Genomic DNA, 18,541 nt, shown 5'->3' with positions numbered 1-18,541 from the left:
CACTTGGAATAAAAATTTCTTTCTACTTGTATAATAATATATTGAGTACCTCCCCATATTCCAGACACATTGAAAAATCTCTGTAACAAGTGATGCTAGAAAGTTTGATCATATTTTGTAAGTCACATAATGTGAAGGTTGATAATTGGATTCTTTCTGTAAATTATTATAAAAACAGTCCAATTATCAACCGGCACATCATGTAGTTCATAAAATATGATCTGAAAAGATGGTCTCCATAACAATTTCCATCTCTAATATATTAATTTGAATTATTAGATTTGAAGTTAAAGTTTAATTTCCAATTAATACGGGTCAATATCGAGTAGTATAGTTGGTACGTATGAACGCAAACAGAACCATCGGCATTTTGCATTAACACATACATATATTCCTTTTATTTCAAAACAACTTTTAGACTTGCAAACGAACTAATTCCATTGAAATATTCCTTTTATTTCAAAACAACTTTTAGACTTGCAAACGAACTAATTAATTCCATGGAAAATTACGCGTACATGTATCAGGTATGTGCTTACCAGTTCATACTAGCACATTAGGTAGGAGCATAAACATATATATAGTCAGAGTCCTGTTCTCTTAAACTACCTATCGTTGGATTAAGATCGAATGGTGAGTGACCACAATGTTGTTGGATCATGAGAGGGAGTCAAATATGTGACTTAACATAAGGAAACAATATTATCGTGCACATCTAACTAATGATCAATGTGAAAATATTGTTTGAATGGAGCTAGCAAATTTATTGAAAACCATTCACCAATGGAACTCAAAGTTGTCCACCTTAAATATACATTTGAGGTTGAAGTTTGAACAAATGGTGAAACTCAAAGTTGTCCACCTTGAACATGCATTTGACGTTGAAGTTTGAACGAATGGTGACATAAACTGAATCAAGCAAATGACCAAGGTAATTAGTTGACTAATTACAATCGTCTCCTTTGGAGTGGTTAGCAAGTGAAAAAAAAACAAGGAATGGCTTTTTTTTTTCTTGGGGAGGGGGCAATTCGATTACAATAGTCTGTCCCTAATTATACGACATATGATATCTGAGTATAATATAGTTTCCTAAACTAATGGCCTAATATTGCCATTAACTTTCCGTGATTTTTTTTCCACTTCATTGAATTGTCTATTTGCTTTTCTTGTCTACGTCGTAGACGACTCATGTGAAGAGGTGATATGATTTTACTTTTTTTTTTCTGTCTAATAATTTGTATGAACTATCTTCAAGTTTGGTTTTGATTTCTCTTTAAGAGCGTTTGCTAGCTTGATTGTTCTCTATAGGTGAGTTGCTTGATTTTAATTTTTGTTTTCGTGTGCTACCTTTTTTGGATCTATGTGTGAAGCATGAAACCTTTTGATTTGCTAGATCTACTTCACTTGGTGTTTTGTGATTATGGAGGTGATTAGGTCATGCAATCAACCCATGGGTTTCGTACTCCCTGTCTCAATATATGACTTGAGATTTTGTTCTCACATGGTCTACGTGTAACACGAGATTTAATAATTTTATTGACCTGTGTAATATTGCAGTTCCCGATGAGTTCGGACGAATGCTTGAAGTCTATTCATTGTTTTGCAATTAGTAATGCTTTATTGTAACGTTTTTAGACCTAGTTTGCAAGGACCTTTTGGGGATCGAGTTATCCATTATATATATATGTATTTGTAATGCTCTTTTTTTAATAAATGAAAGATCGTACTTTTCTTAAAAAAAAAAAAAGAAGTTTCAAAAAATGAAATTGATCTTTTGGTTGGACTCAATGGATTAAGAATATGGTTTCGTTGGAGAAATTCTTCACTAAATAAATTTCTTGAGCTTTTATTTTAAGAAAAATTAATGAAAATGACTTAAAAACTTTGAGTTTTAATGATAAGGACAAAATAAAGGGTAAAGTGAATAATATCAGGATTGACTTTTTAGTGTAAAAATATGATTTTTCGTTAAAATGAATAGTACCGACAGTTTTTCGTTAAAGTTCTTTTTATTTTATGAACTATAATGCATAATAAAGGGTGTTTAAGTACGTAGGGCATGAGCTCATCATACACTCCATAGAAAGCAAGAGGTTTCGAGCTCACGGTTTGAAGTGGAGAACAGAAACAGGCGACCCGGTCATCCAGGCGTTCGGACCACCTCCTACAGTTTCGCATATTGGGACGCGGCAAACCGGTTATGCTAATTGACCAATAGATATTTGACACGTGTCATGGGACGAAAACACCATACATGTCGTTGTTTTTATACGGGCTCAAATTTACTTCTGGTGACCCAAATACAATATATACAATTTGGGCCCACAATGTCCAACCCAGTGTTTAGGAAGGCATGGACCCAAACTCGTCCTTCCCCCAAACATGATACTAATATGGGTTTGACCATAGCGGAAATTTTTAGAGGGCATTGTTACTCAGTAATACGATTTAGTGAGAATTTCTTTTTCAGTTTTAAGTTAAAAGTCTAACATTTGGCTTATGTGTATTGCGAGTTCATACCATATTATTATTGACAAAGGTCTGGTACAAACACGTGATTTATATTTTATGAAAATTAGACAAAGGTCTTATAATGTCAAACAAAATATATGATTTGAGAAAATTATTAGTTGGAAGAAAATTAAATACAATTGAATAAATAAAAGTACGATATCACCTCATAAGATACTGAGATTGTATAGGAAAGAGAATTAATTTGCCATCAATGTGTAATAGAATACCTCCTAATGGTCCATTCACGAAAGTGCTTTACGAGTATATTTGATAGAAAACTTAAAAACGTTTTTCGTTGTAAAACAAACCACTAGGCGATTTTTGATAAAGGTTTCATTTGTAAGAGCTCTTTTAAAATGACATAAAAATGATTTTGGAGAAAAAGTTTTTTGTTCCAAAAGTACTTTAAGTGTTCACTTATATTTTTAATAAAGATTGGTCCCAACAAATATTTTATTTGATAAAGATTCTAAAAACATTTTTACCAAAAGTGTTATAAAAATTTCAATATCTTCTTCTCTACTATTTAATATAAGCCTTTTTGTCAATTAAAAAATGGACCAAAAAAACCATTATAGCTGTATCACCAAAACTTAAAAAAAAGTCAAATTAAAAGTTTTAAGCAGTATAGTAAATGCTCGTTTGGATGTGCTTTAAAAATGATTGAAAGCGCTTTTAGAGAAAATGTTTATGAATTCTAAAAAAATACTTTAAGTGCTTTCAGCAAGAAGCATCAATTATGTGTTTTTTTTAAGGAAGCATTTTAAGTGCTTTTCATGATTTATTTGCATTTTTACTAAGGATTGGTTCTAAAAATATTTTCATCAAAAACGCTTTTAGGTATTTTAAAAGTTCATCCTAAATCACACACAACACAAGTTTGCTGTTTTTTTCCTCTTCCTCGCAAAGATAATCCCTCTCTATCCCACATTTTGTTCCACTACGACCCTCTCCTTAACTTCCAACTCGTTAAAAATAGATCACTACGGTCATAAAAAATAAAAAAATAAAAACAATATATTTCTATCACACACGTGCACGTGGGATTGAGATCTACTTCGGATCTTTGAATTCGGAGTCCGCAAATTGAGGGATCCGGATCTCTCAATATCAATTCTACTGCCTCTATTAGTCCATTTCACTAGCTTACTTCACAAAAATTTAAAAACTTGAACGGTACAAATCTCTCTCTCTCTTTTGAACAGGTCAGATTTCTCAGTCCAAGAGCTTCGGACACAAAAATCCTTAGTGGATTTCATTCCATGCATGTGTGACTTTTGCTATTATTTATAATTAACAAGTAATACTATCTACACATCTATTTTTATTTTTCACACAATTATTTTCATTTCAAACTTGAACGATGACAAATGCGCACTTACGAAGAAATACTTACCACACAAGCAGTTGAGAGACGAAGATAAGAGCATTTTACGGCCAAGTCGAGGAAAGAAAACGAAAAGAAATCTTTAATCTTTACCCTTGTCGGTTAAAACAACCTGGCCATTTGACGTCCGCAAGTCCAACTCCCAAGGTTGTCTTCCGTTAAGAAACTTAAACACGACACCTTGCCCTTATACTTGTGTTATCCATCCACGCTTCCGACTTCCAAGACGGAAAATAATAATATCTCTGTTCCTCTTTGTCCTTCAGAACACAGATTTTCCATTTGTATTTCACTCGCAGAAGAAGCAGAGCGGCGGAATTAGAGGTCGTGGAGAGAGAGAGAGAGAGAGATGGGTTCTCTTCAGGAGGAGGAGCGATCGCTTTTGGAAGATGGACTTATTCAGGTTCCTCTCTCTCTCTCTCTCTTCAATTTTTCATCTGAAAGTTGTGATCTTTTGTGTTGATTTCGATTTTTGGATCTCAAAAATTTGCTTAGCTGCTGTTAGGGATTTTGAATTTTTAATATTAAACTAAGATTCGATTGGGAAGGTGGGTTTGACTTTTAGTCAATTGGTGTTTTGGGGAAGCTATTTTACTTAGGTGTATGATTTGAAGTTAATTGGGTACCCTGCGATTTCTGTTCACGTTTGAATACTGATCATCTGTTGCCATTAGTGGGTTTGGGATTGTTTTTGTTCTTCTCCAAGTGCTTTTTAAGAAGCATTTAGAGTAGGTGACCCACCAGAAGCACTTACGACTTTACCTGTGAAACGCATACAGAATCTCTTGAATTAATAAAGATGGCAGTGTGTTTTTAATAAAAGCACACTTATGAACAGAAGTGTTTCCTATGGAAGGAATCCTAAACGAGGTTTCGAAAAGCGTGACACTATTCACATGATGTGTTTCTGTTGCATCTGCAGAAGGAAGGTGACGGGCTGTACACTGGAGACGGCTCGGTTGACATTAAGGGGAATCCTGTTCTGAAACGAAATACTGGGAATTGGAGAGCTTGCCCCTTCATTTTAGGTGATGTTTTGTTCTTCACTATACATAGCTCTTGTGCATCAAAGATGTTTACGTGATTGTAGTGCTTATGTTATGTTACAGGTACCGAATGTTGCGAACGTTTGGCCTACTATGGGATTGCCACTAACCTGGTTACTTATCTCACACACAAATTGCACGAAGGAAACGTGTCTGCGGCAAGGAATGTTACTACTTGGTCAGGCACTTGCTATCTTACACCTCTGATCGGGGCTGTTGTAGCAGATGCTTATTGGGGGAGATATTGGACGATTGCTGTTTTCTCCACCATTTACTTCATTGTAAATACAAATTCAATTTTGTTTTTTCTTCCCATCTTTTGGGTGCTTATAGAATTTCATTCATATACATGCACACGTATATGTATATGTATATGTATTTGGGATTAGAGCATATAAGTTTTGCTGATTTGTTCACTAATTATTTGGTGTAGGGGATGGGTACTTTGACTCTCTCTGCATCAATTCCTGCGTTGAAGCCTCCAGAATGTGTGGATTCGGTATGTCCTTCCGCTTCTCCGGCCCAGTATGGAGTGTTCTTCTTTGGACTCTATCTGATTGCTCTGGGAACTGGTGGCATCAAGCCATGTGTTTCATCCTTTGGGGCAGACCAGTTTGATGATACAGATAAAATTGAAAGAGTAAAGAAGGGATCCTTCTTCAACTGGTTTTACTTTTCTATCAACATCGGTGCTCTAATATCGAGTTCTCTAATAGTCTGGGTTCAAGACAATGCTGGGTGGGGTTTAGGATTTGGTATACCTACATTGTTTATGGGCATTGCTATTTTTAGTTTCTTTTCAGGCACACCCCTATATAGATTTCAGAAACCAGGGGGAAGCCCTGTTACAAGAATGTGCCAGGTTTTGGTTGCATCATTTCGTAAGTGGAATTTGGACGTCCCTAAAGACAGTAGTCTCCTTTATGAAACACAAGATAAAGTCTCTGCCATTAGAGGAAGTCGTAAGCTGGAGCACAGTGATGAACTGACGTAAGTTTCTTCTTACTGTGTTATTTCCTTGGGAATAATTATTTGAATTTTACAGAATCACACATTTTCGCAGAAAACTTAAATGACGAATCTTCGAATTGCTGCACAAAAGAAAATGGATTTTTTTTTGTTTTTGTGCTATGTTAGTACAGTCTGTTCCTTTGCTATTCTTCATGTTATATTACACGTAAAAGTTTGATCACCTTTTATCGATGTCCAAACTACTGTAAGAGATTAGTATGTCATGAAGTGGGAGGCGCGTTCTGTATAAGCTCTCTCTGAAGTTGAAGAATAATTGGACTTTTTATGGAATTTGTGTTAGTTGTTTTGAAGTAGTTGGTTGGTTTTGTGTCCTAGTTAAAATAATGAAGTTATTTTCTTATTCCCTACTATTGAATATTGATACTGTGCAATGTTCTGAATGTATAACTTACATGTTTTTCGAAGAACTCGACCACAGTATCAATTGTTCCAAAAAATCTGAGCTTTGTTTTTGCTGCAGATGTCTTGACAAAGCTGCTGTGATATCAGAAACTGAGACCAAAACTGGGGACTTCTCCAATCCATGGAGGGTTTGTACTGTAACACAGGTGGAGGAGTTGAAAATTTTAATCCGCATGTTTCCAATCTGGGCTACTGGAATTGTCTTTTCTGCTGTTTATGCTCAAATGTCGACTATGTTTGTGGAGCAAGGGACGATGATGGACACATCTATTGGTGCTTTCACCATTCCCCCAGCCTCCCTCTCAACATTTGACGTCATCAGTGTTATTTTCTGGGTCCCCGTGTATGACAGGTTTATTGTCCCAATTGCTAGGCGATTTACTGGTAAAGAAAGGGGCTTCTCAGAGCTGCAACGGATGGGTATTGGTCTCTTTCTTTCAGTGCTATGCATGTCGGCTGCTGCTGTGGTAGAGATTAACCGGTTGAATCTTGCAAAGGAGCTTGATTTGGTTGACAAAGAGGTAGCTGTACCGATGAGTATCCTTTGGCAAATACCTCAGTATTTCTTGTTGGGTGCTGCGGAGATATTCACATTCATTGGGCAGCTTGAGTTCTTCTACGACCAATCTCCAGATGCTATGCGGAGTCTATGCAGTGCATTGTCGCTTCTGACGAATTCATTGGGGAACTATCTGAGCTCTTTGATTCTAACACTCGTAACTTACTTAACAACAAAGGATGGAAATTCTGGGTGGATAACAGACAACTTAAACGGAGGTCATCTGGATTATTTCTTCTGGCTCTTGGCTGGACTCAGCCTCTTGAATATGTTGGTGTACGTTGTCTGTGCCAAGAGGTACAAAAAGAAGAAGGCTTCTTAAGGCTTTCTCGCGGTGGCGCCTTCGGCTCACCCTCAAAACCGCAAACGGAAGAAACTGAAGAAGTGTTAGTAATGCTTTTCTGATTTGATGACGATGAATAAATCACCCTGTTACCGGTACTTTGTAAATAGAAACTACAAGCTCTGCATTTTCCTTCAAACAAAGTCATTTATGATTATAAAGAAATGTGTGTAATTCACAATGATTCTTTCCATAAGTTCTGCAATTTTTAAACCATTCGTGCTTTCTGAGTTTCTTCTCCTTGGTGGTTTGACTGGTAACCCTGTACAAGAGATGATGTGGCCGGGCAGCCCTATCGAAGTTTCCTGGTGGGAGTTGGATGCACAGCATTTTTGCCTCATTTGTCATAAACTAAAACCCAAGTTCTTGCACTCGAACTTGGATTTTTGGCGAATTGGTTGTGGTATTTCTCTGTGATGTATGAAAAGGAATCGATGGAATTGTTGTTTTGGTTTCTGATCTGACGGTCATATTTATAATGGCGTAATTGAGTAGTTAAAGCCGTTCATGTTTATCTTTAAGAACGGTTGTAACTGTTCACATGATCGGTTTTATCCTTTTGGAAAAAAACTCAATGCAAAAATAAAAAATGTAAACAACAAAAACCTTATCTCACTAAGTGAATATCTGAAAATGGAGGTGCAATTTGCACTTGATGAGTTGATGGTGATGGGGGTGTGTTGGCTAACCATTGTTGCGTGTCATCGACAAATTAAACGAATGACAGTGAAGTCTATGGACTCAGGGCTACGGGACCTTCAATTACGTCACCTTTTCATCAATTATTGCTCGCGCGACGAACCAATAAAGGTTTGATTCTTTTTATCTAATCGTCTTTTGGAGTCTCTGAAACAACAGAGAATATATATATATATATAGAGAGAGAGAGAGAGAGAGATAGATAGATAGATGGCTTCTGAGACTGAAGAGACAGCACTCTTAGAAGATGTTTTGCAGGTTGTAATCCTCTACCTCTTTCCATCTGCTCCTTAAATCTTAGCACTGCACAATAATCTGAATGAGTTGTTTTTTACTTCTTTTTTATTTCCCCAATATTTCCGTACATTCTTCTGCATCTTGAAGTGGTCTGATTTCATGTTCGTGCCATCTTTGCTGTTGAATCATAGATTTGTATAACTAATCTGGGTTTTTCTAAAAATAAAAAATATAGAAGCAAATAAGTTGACTTTTGCTTTCTGAGTGATTGTACCAAGTCTTCCAGGCAGTCTCCAGGGGTCAGCTTCGACTTGCTGCAAATTTATGGAGTGTATTAATTGAGATTTTATGGGATTTTAATTCTTTTAATGAATCAAGAGGTATTCAATCAGGATTTTAAGTGATTCTTTGAAATTTAATGCGTATTCAATTAGGATTTTAAGATAATTTGTTAAAATCTTTAGAAATCTGGTGTATTCATTTAGAATTTTACAAAAGTTTATAACTTTCGAAGTATATTTAATTAGAATTAGAATTATCAAAATTTTACATAGAATCTCTAGAGTTAAACTCCATTAAAATTTCTCAAATTCTCAATTGAATACACCCGTTAACTCACTTCAGCATGCTGTCCAATATCTTAATGAATCGGGCGCTGAATTTTGATTTTTACATTTCAGATTCGAAACTCCTCTGAATTATTATAATAGTCCCCGTAATAATAACAAATCTTTCAAAAAAAAAAAAAAAACTCACTTTGGATTACGATCGTGTTTTGTTCTATACGATACCTATTGCTGCAAGGTTGTGCGTGGATTGTACTAACACATACTCAGTTTACATCACTTACATTCTCTCTGTCCCGCTTTTGTTTTTCCTTCGGTTTAAGATCATGTTTTGTTCGACATGATCTGTACGATGTTTTGTGTTGTGTCTCCAGAATGAAGGCGGTGGCCTCTACACCGGAGATGGTTCAGTTGACTCCAAGGGGAACCCTGCTCTCAAAAATAATACCGGACAGTGGAAAGCGTGCTCCTTCATTCTCGGTGACATGCTGTCTTTGACATTTGCTCTCATGTGTCCGATAATCTGTTCTTTTCGTAATAGTTGTAGTGTGTGTATATATGCAATGCAGGTACGTTCTTTTGTGAACGGTTGGCCTTCTATGGGATTTCGACCAATCTTGTCAACTATTTCATCGACAAACTGCACGAAGAAACTGTCGTTGCTTCAACGAGTATCACTAATTGGAAAGGAACTTGCTACATTACACCCCTCATCGGGGCAATCTTAGCCGATACCTATTGGGGAAGATATTGGACAATTGCCGGTTTCACTACAGTCTACTTAATTGTAAATACTAGAAGTGATTTCGTTTTTTTTTTTTTTAAACATGAAAGTTCATGCATCGATTTTCCTCACTTGTTGAATGATTGTGATTTCGTGTAGGGAATGTGTACTCTGACTCTCTCAGCATCAGTTCCAGCACTTAAACCTGCTGAATGTGTTGGTTCCGTATGCCCTGCAGCTACTACTGCACAGTATGCAGTGCTGATTGCTGGACTATATCTGATTGCGTTAGGGACAGGTGGGATCAAACCTTGTATATGGCCATTTGGGGCAGACCAGTTTGATGATACCGATCCCAAGGAAAGAGTGAAGAAGGGGTCGTATTTCAACTGGTTTTACTTTTCTCAAAACATTGGTGCTGTTATAGCAAGCAGTTTACTGGTGTGGATTCAGGAAAATGTTGGGTGGGGTATTGGATTTGGAATTCCTACAGCGCTTATGGGCGTTTGTATTGCAAGTTTATTGATTGGCACACCTCTATACCGATTTCAGAAACCAGGCGGAAGCCCTCTAACAAGAATATTCCAGGTTTTGGTTGCAGCATTCCGTAAAAGGAATGTGAAGGTGCTCGGGGACAGTGTTCTCTATGAAACACAAGATAAAAGTTCTGCCATTGAAGGGAGCCGTAAACTGGATCACAGCAATGAACTGAGGTAGTCCTCTTCTCTTTAATTTTCCAGGATTCGGTTGCATATTTCACGAAACATTGCTTCTGGAATACACGGTGCTTTTAATCTACCATGTCTTTGCTGCAGGTGCCTTGATAAAGCTGCTTTGATCACAAACACCGAGATTGCATATGGCAACTTCTCCGATCCGTGGAGGCTCTGTACCGTTACACAGGTAGAGGAACTGAAGATTTTGGTCCGCATGTTTCCTATCTGGGCCACAGGAATTGTGTTTTCTGCTGTGTTTGCCCAAATGTCAACACTATTTGTGGTACAAGGGAAGCTAATGGATAGAACCGTGGGTTCTGTCACCATTCCTGCGGCCTCTCTCTCATTTTTTGATTTCGTAAGTGTCATCATCTGGGTCCCCATCTACGATAGGGTAATCACCCCAATCGCTAAAAGGTATACACACAAGGAGAGGGGCTTTTCGCAGCTGCAACGGATGGGAATTGGGCTGTTCGTGTCCATTCTATGCATGGCAGCTGCTGCATTGTTAGAGATTAAGCGATTGCAGCTTGCCAGGGAGCTCGGTTTGATCCACCAAAAGGTTGCTGTTCCACTGAGTATACTTTGGCAAATTCCCCAGTACTTTTTGTTAGGCGCCGCAGAGGTCTTCACGTTCATTGGACAACACGAGTTCTACTACGAGCAAGCACCAGACGCGATGAGGAGTTTGTGCAGCGCCTTGTCGCTGCTGACGAATTCATTGGGAAATTACCTCAGCTCATTGATTCTGACGATCGTAACATCCATCACAACCGAGGGCGGGAAGGCCGGATGGATTCCGGATAACTTGAACGAGGGCCATCTCGATTACTTCTACTGGCTTCTAGCCGGACTCAGCTTCTTAAATTTGGTGGTGTACATGGTGTTTTCCCGAAAGTACATAGAGAAGAAGGCTTCTGCTGCCGCCTAAGATGTTCTTCTTCGACAAGGCATTGTTTTCCAATTGGTATACATAGATCGAAGTTTGATTTGAAACATGTTTCCAAGATGCTGCTATTTCCACAATTATATGGGAATGGGTCCGTGAAACTACTTTTTTATTCTCAAATTTTTCACACGTTTATGTGGGTGATCAATTCGTAATATATTTCAACAATCCGAACCGTTTACATTTGAGGTATTCTTTCAAAAATCATGTTTTGCCAAAAATCACCAAATTTTGAAAACTACGTGACCGTTGGATTAAAAGGTTAGCGTTTATTTGTAGCATCGTAGTGTCGGGAATTAATGTCTATCGTACGCGATCTCAAAGAGAAAAATCTATCATACATGATCTTAACCTTGCTTTGCAAATAGATTGTTTCCACGGTTTGAACCAGTGACATTTTAATCACAAAAAAATAATATTTTCGTTGCACTAAGGCTCGCCCACTTTACTACAAATGATGATTATGTGCATATAATTTGATACAAATATATTTCGTAACGCCAAGCTTGGGCCTAAATTTCTGATTCCCAAAATCCACCGACTCACGCCCCGTTTTCTCAACCCGAATTGGCGTTAACCTAAATCATTCTTCCAAAACTCTCGTCTGAATCTGCCTCTCTGCCTTCGCCATCCCTACTCCTTCGAAACCCTAATTCTCCGTCGATTCCTTCCTTCTCCGACTCCGACGATGAGGCCGATCCTGATGAAAGGGCACGAAAGGCCCTTGACTTTCCTCAAATACAACAGGGACGGCGACCTCCTCTTCTCCTGCGCCAAGGACCACAACCCCACCGTCTGGTTCGCCGACAACGGCGAGCGCCTCGGTACCTACCGCGGACACAACGGCGCTGTCTGGTGCTGCGATGTGTCCAGAGACTCCGCCCGCCTCATTACCGGCAGCGCCGATCAGACCGCCAAGCTCTGGAACGTTCAGACCGGTCAGCAGCTTTTCACCTTCAATTTTGACTCGCCGGCGAGGGCTGTCGACTTCTCCGTCGGCGATAAACTCGCCGTCATCACCACCGACCCCTTCATGGACGTTACGTCGGCGATTCACGTCAAGCGCATCGCCAGTGACCCCGAAGATCGTAAGCTTCTTTGATTTTCCCTCTCCTTTTGTATTGCTTTTGGGTTTATCTAAAATTGGATGTGGAATAATCGGCGGATTCAAACTTTCAGAGGTTGGGGAATCGGCTCTGATACTCAAGGGACCTCAGGGAAGAATTAACAGAGCTGTTTGGGGCCCTCTGAATAGAACCATCATAAGCGCTGGAGAAGACGCAGTTATTCGCATTTGGGATTCTGAGGCGAGTGTACATTGTACATTGGCTCGCCGTGACGTTTTTCAATACTTGCATTGGAAATTTTAAAGCTTTTTCTTTAATTTGATTGGCTCTAAGTGTTTTCGATTAACTTGCAGACTGGTAAGCTACTTAAGGAGAATGATCCGGAAGTGGGTCACAAAAAGACCATAACTTCACTTGCAAAATCTGTAGATGGTTCCCATTTCCTCACCGGTTCGCTAGATAAATCTGCCAAGGTAATGCATCTCATAATCTTCCTACTTTGTTAACAGAGTTGTATATAGGTTTCATATTTTTACTGAGTTTTGTGTTGCATATGTTTTAGCTGTGGGATACTAGAACGTTGACTCTTATCAAGACCTACGTGACAGAGCGTCCAGTCAATGCCGTTGCAATGTCTCCTCTTTGTGATCATGTATGTAACTGCAATCTCAATTTTTTTTTCCATTATCTTGCATGTTTCCAAAATGTTGTCTTTTCGGTATTTCATTTACTAAAACCCGTCTCATTTGCATCCCAACTTGTTTTGAGTCAATAATTTGCTGACATACTAAGATAAAAGTGGAGTTATTACAAATATGATTAAATGCTTTCTATCCTTCACATACACGTACTGAATAGTTTGTGTGTTAGTTGCTAGTTTTGACTTTGGTGAATGATGATACGTACTAAAGACACTTATTCCTTTGTATCTCGTATATATGCACTATTTTCCTGGTTCATTATAAAAGTATTATTATATGAAAACAAAATTCCTTGTGAGCTATCCAGGTGGTACTCGGCGGTGGTCAAGATGCATCAATGGTCACCACAACTGATCATCGTTCTGGGAAATTTGAAGCCAAATTCTATGACAAGGTAAACCACACTTCTTTTTTTGTCTTTAGCATGAAGGTTCTTGGTTGTTGTCTCTTCAGTAAGTGATTTTTTATTTTTATTTTTAATTTTGATATACATAGATTCTTCAAGAAGAGATTGGAGGTGTTAAAGGACATTTTGGACCTATAAATGCTTTGGCGTTTAATCCCGATGGAAAAAGGTATAGTTAGTTCGTTCTCTTAACTACTTCTGTTGGTTTCATGATTTGTAAATGCATAATGAACAAACTCTTCTTAACTAGAGTTGGATTTGATTACCATTAGAGACTTTTTGCTACATAGTTTAAGAATTCCTCATTACCTTTGTCTGTGCAATATTGATTTTGCTAATGTTGATCGATACCATTTTTCATGCTTATTGCGATATATTTTTACATGAACAATTTGTTTAGCTAGAAGATCTAATTTAGTTTTAAATCGAGATGAAATCATGCATAAACATTACACATCTTATTTACTTAAGTTGGTAATAATGGTATCCTTGTTTCTCAATTGATGATGGATCTGTTATTATCGGCTTGTATGAATTGAGGGAATTTTCCTGCAAAAAAAAGGAATTTCATGTTGCGTTTTTGAGGTTATCTTAATATTTGGGGTTTTTGTTTATTTTTTAACAGTTTCTCAAGCGGAGGTGAGGATGGTTACGTACGTCTACATCACTTTGATTCTGATTACTTCAACATCAAGATTTAGATCTGCAGCTTGATATTAACTCTCGCCTTGGAGGTTCGGGAAAGGCTACTTCTCCTTCCCAAACCGACCGCGTTGAGCATTTACTTTTGTAGTTCTGGGATTGTGATTCAACAAACCATGTTCTGTGTTTACTGCTTGTCGTTGGAAGGAAAACAGTTTTGTAGAAGATTTATAGATGATATAATCACATTCATCCATCTGGTTGTCCCAATAACTTTTTATTTAGAATTTGACTTGTAATTTTATAATCCGTCGTCGAATTACGCTGTATCCTTATCTCTATTCTGGTAGATGAAGCTCATGGTACTTACAGCAGAAGTATATCCCCCATCAAGAACGAGATTATGTCCGGTTATAAACCCGGCGTCTTCGCTGGCCATGAACAATGCAGCTTCTGCAACATCCTCCACAGTCGCCCATCTACCACGCAACGAGCTCCCCCTCTCTCCCACAATTCTGCCTACATCTTCTGCTGTCATGTCCATTTTCCCGAGATGCCATCTGTAGGAATCGACGAGCATCTCCGAAGGAACCCCGTGAGGTGAAATGTTGTTCACGCGAATGCCATGCACTCCCAGCTCGCACGCGGCACTTCTTGCCAATCCGTTGATGGCCGCCTTTGACAATGTGTAGGCATGTCCTCCAAGGCCTCCCATGATACCGGCCGAGCTCGATGTGCAAATGATGCTCCCTCCTCTTCGACCGTTGATCATGGCCGCTGCAGCGTACTTGATTCCATGCACAGCCCCGAGAACATTGACTGAGAGAAGGTGCATCACCTGCTTCATGTCGAGGGTGGTTATGCTCCCCGGGGGACCGGGAACACCGGCATTGTTGATCATGATGTCAAGTCGGCCTTTCCATTTGAGTGCAAGCTCGACAGCTGATTCAACATCAGCTTCCTTTGACACATCACAGTGTATGTAGCGGCCGCCAATAGAATCAGCCAGTGTAGCGCCTAACTCGTCGAGTATATCAGCAACGACGACGTGCGCTCCGTGTTGAGCGAGTAGCTTGGCTGTGGCAGCTCCAATCCCTCTTGCACCCCCAGTTACGACTGCAACTTTGTTCGCCAACCTAACCAAACTAGAGCACATAAAAACCACATATATACGAACAAACATAGAATCACTAGGAGTTTCGGCGAAGGTTTACAACCAACCTCTTTGAAGGCGGCCTCTGCGCTTCGTCTTCATCGTGCATCGGAATAGATGGCTCCATATTTTCAGTCAATTCGATTGAGTTTTTGACGGGTATATAATGCAACTTCAGATTGGTGTAGAAGCTAAACAAGTTGAGCATTGCTCTTTACAAGTTTTGGTTATTCAATCCATGCACACTTTCCATTCCTTACAACTACTTCCAACCCATAAGAGTCCGGTGGCTTACTTTTTTACTTTTCTTTCTTCGTTTTGGGACAACCATTTCACTTTTCGGTTTGAATTTTCACTTTGGTTATGAGCCTCCCCAAACTTTAAGGAATGTCAATGCTCCTCCCATCGGTAGTTCTGTCGAGTAATCCATCCGATTAGGGGTATTTTTGTCCATTTCTTACAGTACAAGCTTTTAAATTTGATGATGTGTGTTAAGTTTCAATTTCTCTTAATTTGTCTTACAGTACAAGCTTTTTGTCATGTGAAATTTAAAACGAGACATTTAGGGGATGCTAAATTTTTCTTAAATTGTCTCTTGGCAATGGGCTTGATCTGGGCCTCACAGCCCAATGTACCAGAAAACTTCTCGATTTCTCTTCAATGACTGAAAAAAAAAACAAAAAAACAGAACGGAAACCAGCAAGAACGAGAGGTATTTGTTATGGTGGATTATGGTTAACTAATATACAAATCCGCAACTCTGAAACGACCTTGAACACTCCGACACCGAAAGCCGTCGTGGACCGCCGAAGCCATCACCATCACAGCGCAGCCGGAACCAAAAGGGGCTGAATATTTCAAAGCAATGGCAGCTGAGGGAACGTCGAAGAAGATGATGGCAACGCAGGCGGAGATGGTGGAGAATCGGGTGCCGATTCCGTACAGAGACCAGTGCGCCCACTTGCTGATCCCTCTGAACAAGTGCAGGCAGGCGGAGTTCTACCTCCCATGGAAGTGCGAGAACGAACGCCACACCTACGAGAAGTGCGAGTACGAGCTCGTCATGGAGAGGATGCTCGCGATGCAGAAGATCCGCGAGGAGGAGGCCAAGTTGAAGCAGGGAAATAAGAAGGGGCAGCCGATTCCTCTCATTCCCAACACCGCCAACGCTTAGAACCCACCATCCGTTATTGGGTAATTCACCAATTCATTGTTTTGCTTCTTCTATTTCTTGTTTTTGGCATTTTAATTTCAACTTTTGGTTCTTTTATTGATGGGTTTGTTGTTAATTGCTCAGTATTGTGTGTTTTTGGGCTGCTATTGTGGAATTTTTCGGGTCGATTATGGAACCTAGGGTTTGTGTTGAATTGGACTCAATGTAGTTTCTAAGAGAAATATGGGGTCTTGTATTTAGGATTTCTTCACTCATGGGTTCAAGCTTGAAGAAAGATTTGGGTGGAGGGGTAGAAATTTGGGATTAAACATCAGCTAGTATCAGCTTGGGAATTTAACCAATGTTCAATTTTTAAGATTGTGTTAGCTCAGTCATATAAAAATCAATGATTTGGATCACCCTCTAATGAATGAAAAAAACATTATCGGCTTTGAAATCGGCATCTTTATCTAGTTAGTGGATTTTCCTTTTAGATCCTTTAAGGAGTCTTGGTAGTGTAGTGTGAATTATGTTGGTGTGCCGTTTTTTGATGGTTGTATATAATGCACTTGCTTTGTACTATAGCAAGCTTACATATAGCCTGAACATGCAGCAGCTATGTTTTCACATGAACATGTACAATTGTATTTTCATTTTAGAGAAGCCAATTGAAGACAAATCTGGGAGGATATGTATAAACTGGTCGGCGGGATTTATTTGTGTGTGAGATGTCCTTTTGCTTTTCTTCTTGTCTGGTAAAGTAATTTATACAATGGAGCATTCAGCAGTGAAATTCTTCTAGTTGGTTAGTGAATTGAATGCCATGTTATGGAAAATTCAAGAGTCCCAAGTTTCTTTGTGTCATGTTAGTATGTGGCTGTTTGTCGGTCAATATTTGCAGATTTCAATAGAAGGATAATATTACAATTATTTTGACTCTAGAATTGGTTTTATTAGCATATCAGCATATCCTATCGCCAAGTGACTTAGGAATTTTGAATTACTTGCTAATTTATTAGAAAGTTCATAGGGTTGGTCACATATAGCGGGACTTTGAATGTGCCACCATTAGGTTAAAAGCCCAATGCTCTACCAACTGAGTTATAATCTCTGAGATACAACCTGTACTTTTGAATGTACACCTTCTGTACCCCAAGACAACAGAGCCGTCACACACCCTGCGTCTCAGGGGGAACCAGAAAACGCCTTTCGTTTTCTCCTCCTTTTTGGTCCTTGCCACCTTCCTTGGTTTACCTCAGAGGAAAGGGCTGATAGGCAGGCTGCTTAAGGATTGGGGAGGAAATATAGGGCGAGGTCATTTCAGATAGTTCTACGATGTGGGGGCATTTCAAGTTCACTAGCACTCCAAGAGGCTTCTTTGTCATTCTAAATCCCATTTAAGTGGGATTTTTAAAGGGGAGCACAACTCAAACTACCGATCAAATGCAAGCGAGAAGATGAGCAACTATCTAGCTCGTTCTCATAGTTGGACATGGAAGAGAGATTTTTCTGGCATATATATCTGGCAGCCCACATTCATGTATATCCTGCATCACACACTCCCTCTTCTCTCTGTTTTTCCAGCGAAGTAAAACAAGTATCTCGACTAATATTTATGCACCCAAACCTAGGAAACCAAAAATTTCAAAATCTCAATCATTTTGATTCATTCAGCCAAATAAAAACGTGTCGCCTTGATACATTTCAATCTTTCCCTCTTTGGATAAAAGAAACAGAAAGTGCTCATGGAAAAGTTTCAGATAAAGTAGTTTATGAATGTATTATCATTTCTAAGTACATACATTTGTGCACTCAAATATGCAAGTATGCACACAGTCGTAACCCGATCACAATTGAAAGTCGAGAGTAAAGACTTTCAAACAATACACTTACCCAGTTTCTGTTGCTGCTTTCGGCAACCGATGATCACATGGCCGGAAGCCTTATTTTTCAGTCTTACTTTCGTTAGTTCAATATACTGGGTCTGCCTACTTACTCTTGGCTAAATTTTTTACAGGAAGCATAAATTTGTGAGGTGTGGATGTTTTGATGCTTCTTACCGCAACTGATGAGAAATTTCTCGGGACTCTTTTGTACCGAGACAAATGTTATAGACTCGGTCCTTTCGCTTTCTCAGTTGTGCAACCAGTTTCATAGTATTCAAATAAATTTAGTCCCGCATTGCTTGACATTTGTATTCTGATTTTCCGAAACGGTAATTGCATGTTCTTGCTCTTTTACTGTA

The 18,541-nt window shown here is 38.9% G+C and overlaps 5 protein-coding genes across 5 annotated transcripts; 4 read left to right on the top strand and 1 right to left on the bottom strand.

The window, feature by feature from the left end:
- The first annotated feature begins 3,971 nt into the window (after window positions 1–3,971).
- LOC103403489 (protein NRT1/ PTR FAMILY 8.3-like) lies at window positions 3,972–7,499 on the top strand. Its single transcript, XM_008342334.4, has 5 exons — window positions 3,972–4,304; window positions 4,824–4,929; window positions 5,011–5,228; window positions 5,381–5,937; window positions 6,440–7,499. Exons 1-5 carry the CDS (start codon window positions 4,251–4,253, stop codon window positions 7,260–7,262), a joined length of 1,758 nt encoding a protein of 585 aa, XP_008340556.2. The 5' UTR covers window positions 3,972–4,250; the 3' UTR covers window positions 7,263–7,499.
- Window positions 7,500–7,998: 499 nt separating this feature from the next.
- On the top strand, window positions 7,999–11,278 carry LOC103403463 (protein NRT1/ PTR FAMILY 8.3-like). Its single transcript, XM_017323647.3, has 5 exons — window positions 7,999–8,240; window positions 9,160–9,265; window positions 9,355–9,572; window positions 9,669–10,222; window positions 10,325–11,278. Exons 1-5 carry the CDS (start codon window positions 8,193–8,195, stop codon window positions 11,154–11,156), a joined length of 1,758 nt encoding a protein of 585 aa, XP_017179136.1. The 5' UTR covers window positions 7,999–8,192; the 3' UTR covers window positions 11,157–11,278.
- A 155-nt stretch (window positions 11,279–11,433) lies between these two features.
- LOC103403465 (eukaryotic translation initiation factor 3 subunit I-like) lies at window positions 11,434–14,246 on the top strand. The gene is made up of 7 exons (XM_008342313.4): window positions 11,434–12,262; window positions 12,354–12,481; window positions 12,595–12,714; window positions 12,804–12,893; window positions 13,250–13,336; window positions 13,438–13,517; window positions 13,974–14,246. The coding sequence occupies exons 1-7, from the start codon at window positions 11,863–11,865 to the stop codon at window positions 14,047–14,049; spliced, it is 981 nt and encodes a 326-aa protein (XP_008340535.1). The 5' UTR covers window positions 11,434–11,862; the 3' UTR covers window positions 14,050–14,246.
- Window positions 14,218–15,334, bottom strand: LOC103403464 (short-chain dehydrogenase reductase ATA1-like). Its single transcript, XM_008342312.4, has 2 exons — window positions 15,212–15,334; window positions 14,218–15,126 (listed from the first exon to the last, which is right to left on the bottom strand). Exons 1-2 carry the CDS (start codon window positions 15,268–15,270, stop codon window positions 14,310–14,312), a joined length of 876 nt encoding a protein of 291 aa, XP_008340534.2. The 5' UTR covers window positions 15,271–15,334; the 3' UTR covers window positions 14,218–14,309.
- A 495-nt stretch (window positions 15,335–15,829) lies between these two features.
- On the top strand, window positions 15,830–18,541 carry LOC103403466 (NADH dehydrogenase [ubiquinone] 1 beta subcomplex subunit 7-like). Its single transcript, XM_008342314.4, has 2 exons — window positions 15,830–16,337; window positions 18,314–18,541. Exon 1 carries the CDS (start codon window positions 16,009–16,011, stop codon window positions 16,315–16,317), a length of 309 nt encoding a protein of 102 aa, XP_008340536.1. The 5' UTR covers window positions 15,830–16,008; the 3' UTR covers window positions 16,318–16,337; window positions 18,314–18,541.

Source organism: Malus domestica, chromosome 16 (genome assembly GCF_042453785.1).
Source record: "Malus domestica chromosome 16, GDT2T_hap1".
In the NCBI taxonomy this organism is placed as follows: domain Eukaryota; kingdom Viridiplantae; phylum Streptophyta; class Magnoliopsida; order Rosales; family Rosaceae; genus Malus; species Malus domestica.
The sequence above is the reverse complement of the archived record's forward strand: the minus strand, read 5'-3'. Positions and strand labels throughout refer to the sequence as shown.

What these genes read in the sequence shown, in the direction of transcription:
- LOC103403489 (XM_008342334.4), top strand. Translation starts at nt 4,251, where the DNA reads ATGGGTTCTCTTCAGGAGGAGGAGCGATCGCTTTTGGAAGATGGACTT. An exon ending in TGGAAGATGGACTTATTCAG is followed by an intron (nt 4,305 to 4,823) that starts GTTCCTCTCTCT and finishes TTGCATCTGCAG; the next exon opens with AAGGAAGGTGACGGGCTGTA. An exon ending in AGCTTGCCCCTTCATTTTAG is followed by an intron (nt 4,930 to 5,010) that starts GTGATGTTTTGT and finishes GTTATGTTACAG; the next exon opens with GTACCGAATGTTGCGAACGT.
- LOC103403463 (XM_017323647.3), top strand. Translation starts at nt 8,193, where the DNA reads ATGGCTTCTGAGACTGAAGAGACAGCACTCTTAGAAGATGTTTTGCAG. An exon ending in AGCGTGCTCCTTCATTCTCG is followed by an intron (nt 9,266 to 9,354) that starts GTGACATGCTGT and finishes TATGCAATGCAG; the next exon opens with GTACGTTCTTTTGTGAACGG. An exon ending in TCACTACAGTCTACTTAATT is followed by an intron (nt 9,573 to 9,668) that starts GTAAATACTAGA and finishes GATTTCGTGTAG; the next exon opens with GGAATGTGTACTCTGACTCT.
- LOC103403465 (XM_008342313.4), top strand. Translation starts at nt 11,863, where the DNA reads ATGAGGCCGATCCTGATGAAAGGGCACGAAAGGCCCTTGACTTTCCTC. An exon ending in AAGCCAAATTCTATGACAAG is followed by an intron (nt 13,337 to 13,437) that starts GTAAACCACACT and finishes TGATATACATAG; the next exon opens with ATTCTTCAAGAAGAGATTGG. An exon ending in TTTAATCCCGATGGAAAAAG is followed by an intron (nt 13,518 to 13,973) that starts GTATAGTTAGTT and finishes ATTTTTTAACAG; the next exon opens with TTTCTCAAGCGGAGGTGAGG.
- LOC103403464 (XM_008342312.4), bottom strand. Translation starts at nt 15,270, where the DNA reads ATGGAGCCATCTATTCCGATGCACGATGAAGACGAAGCGCAGAGGCCG. An exon ending in CAGAGGCCGCCTTCAAAGAG is followed by an intron (nt 15,127 to 15,211) that starts GTTGGTTGTAAA and finishes TAGTTTGGTTAG; the next exon opens with GTTGGCGAACAAAGTTGCAG.
- LOC103403466 (XM_008342314.4), top strand. Translation starts at nt 16,009, where the DNA reads ATGGCAGCTGAGGGAACGTCGAAGAAGATGATGGCAACGCAGGCGGAG.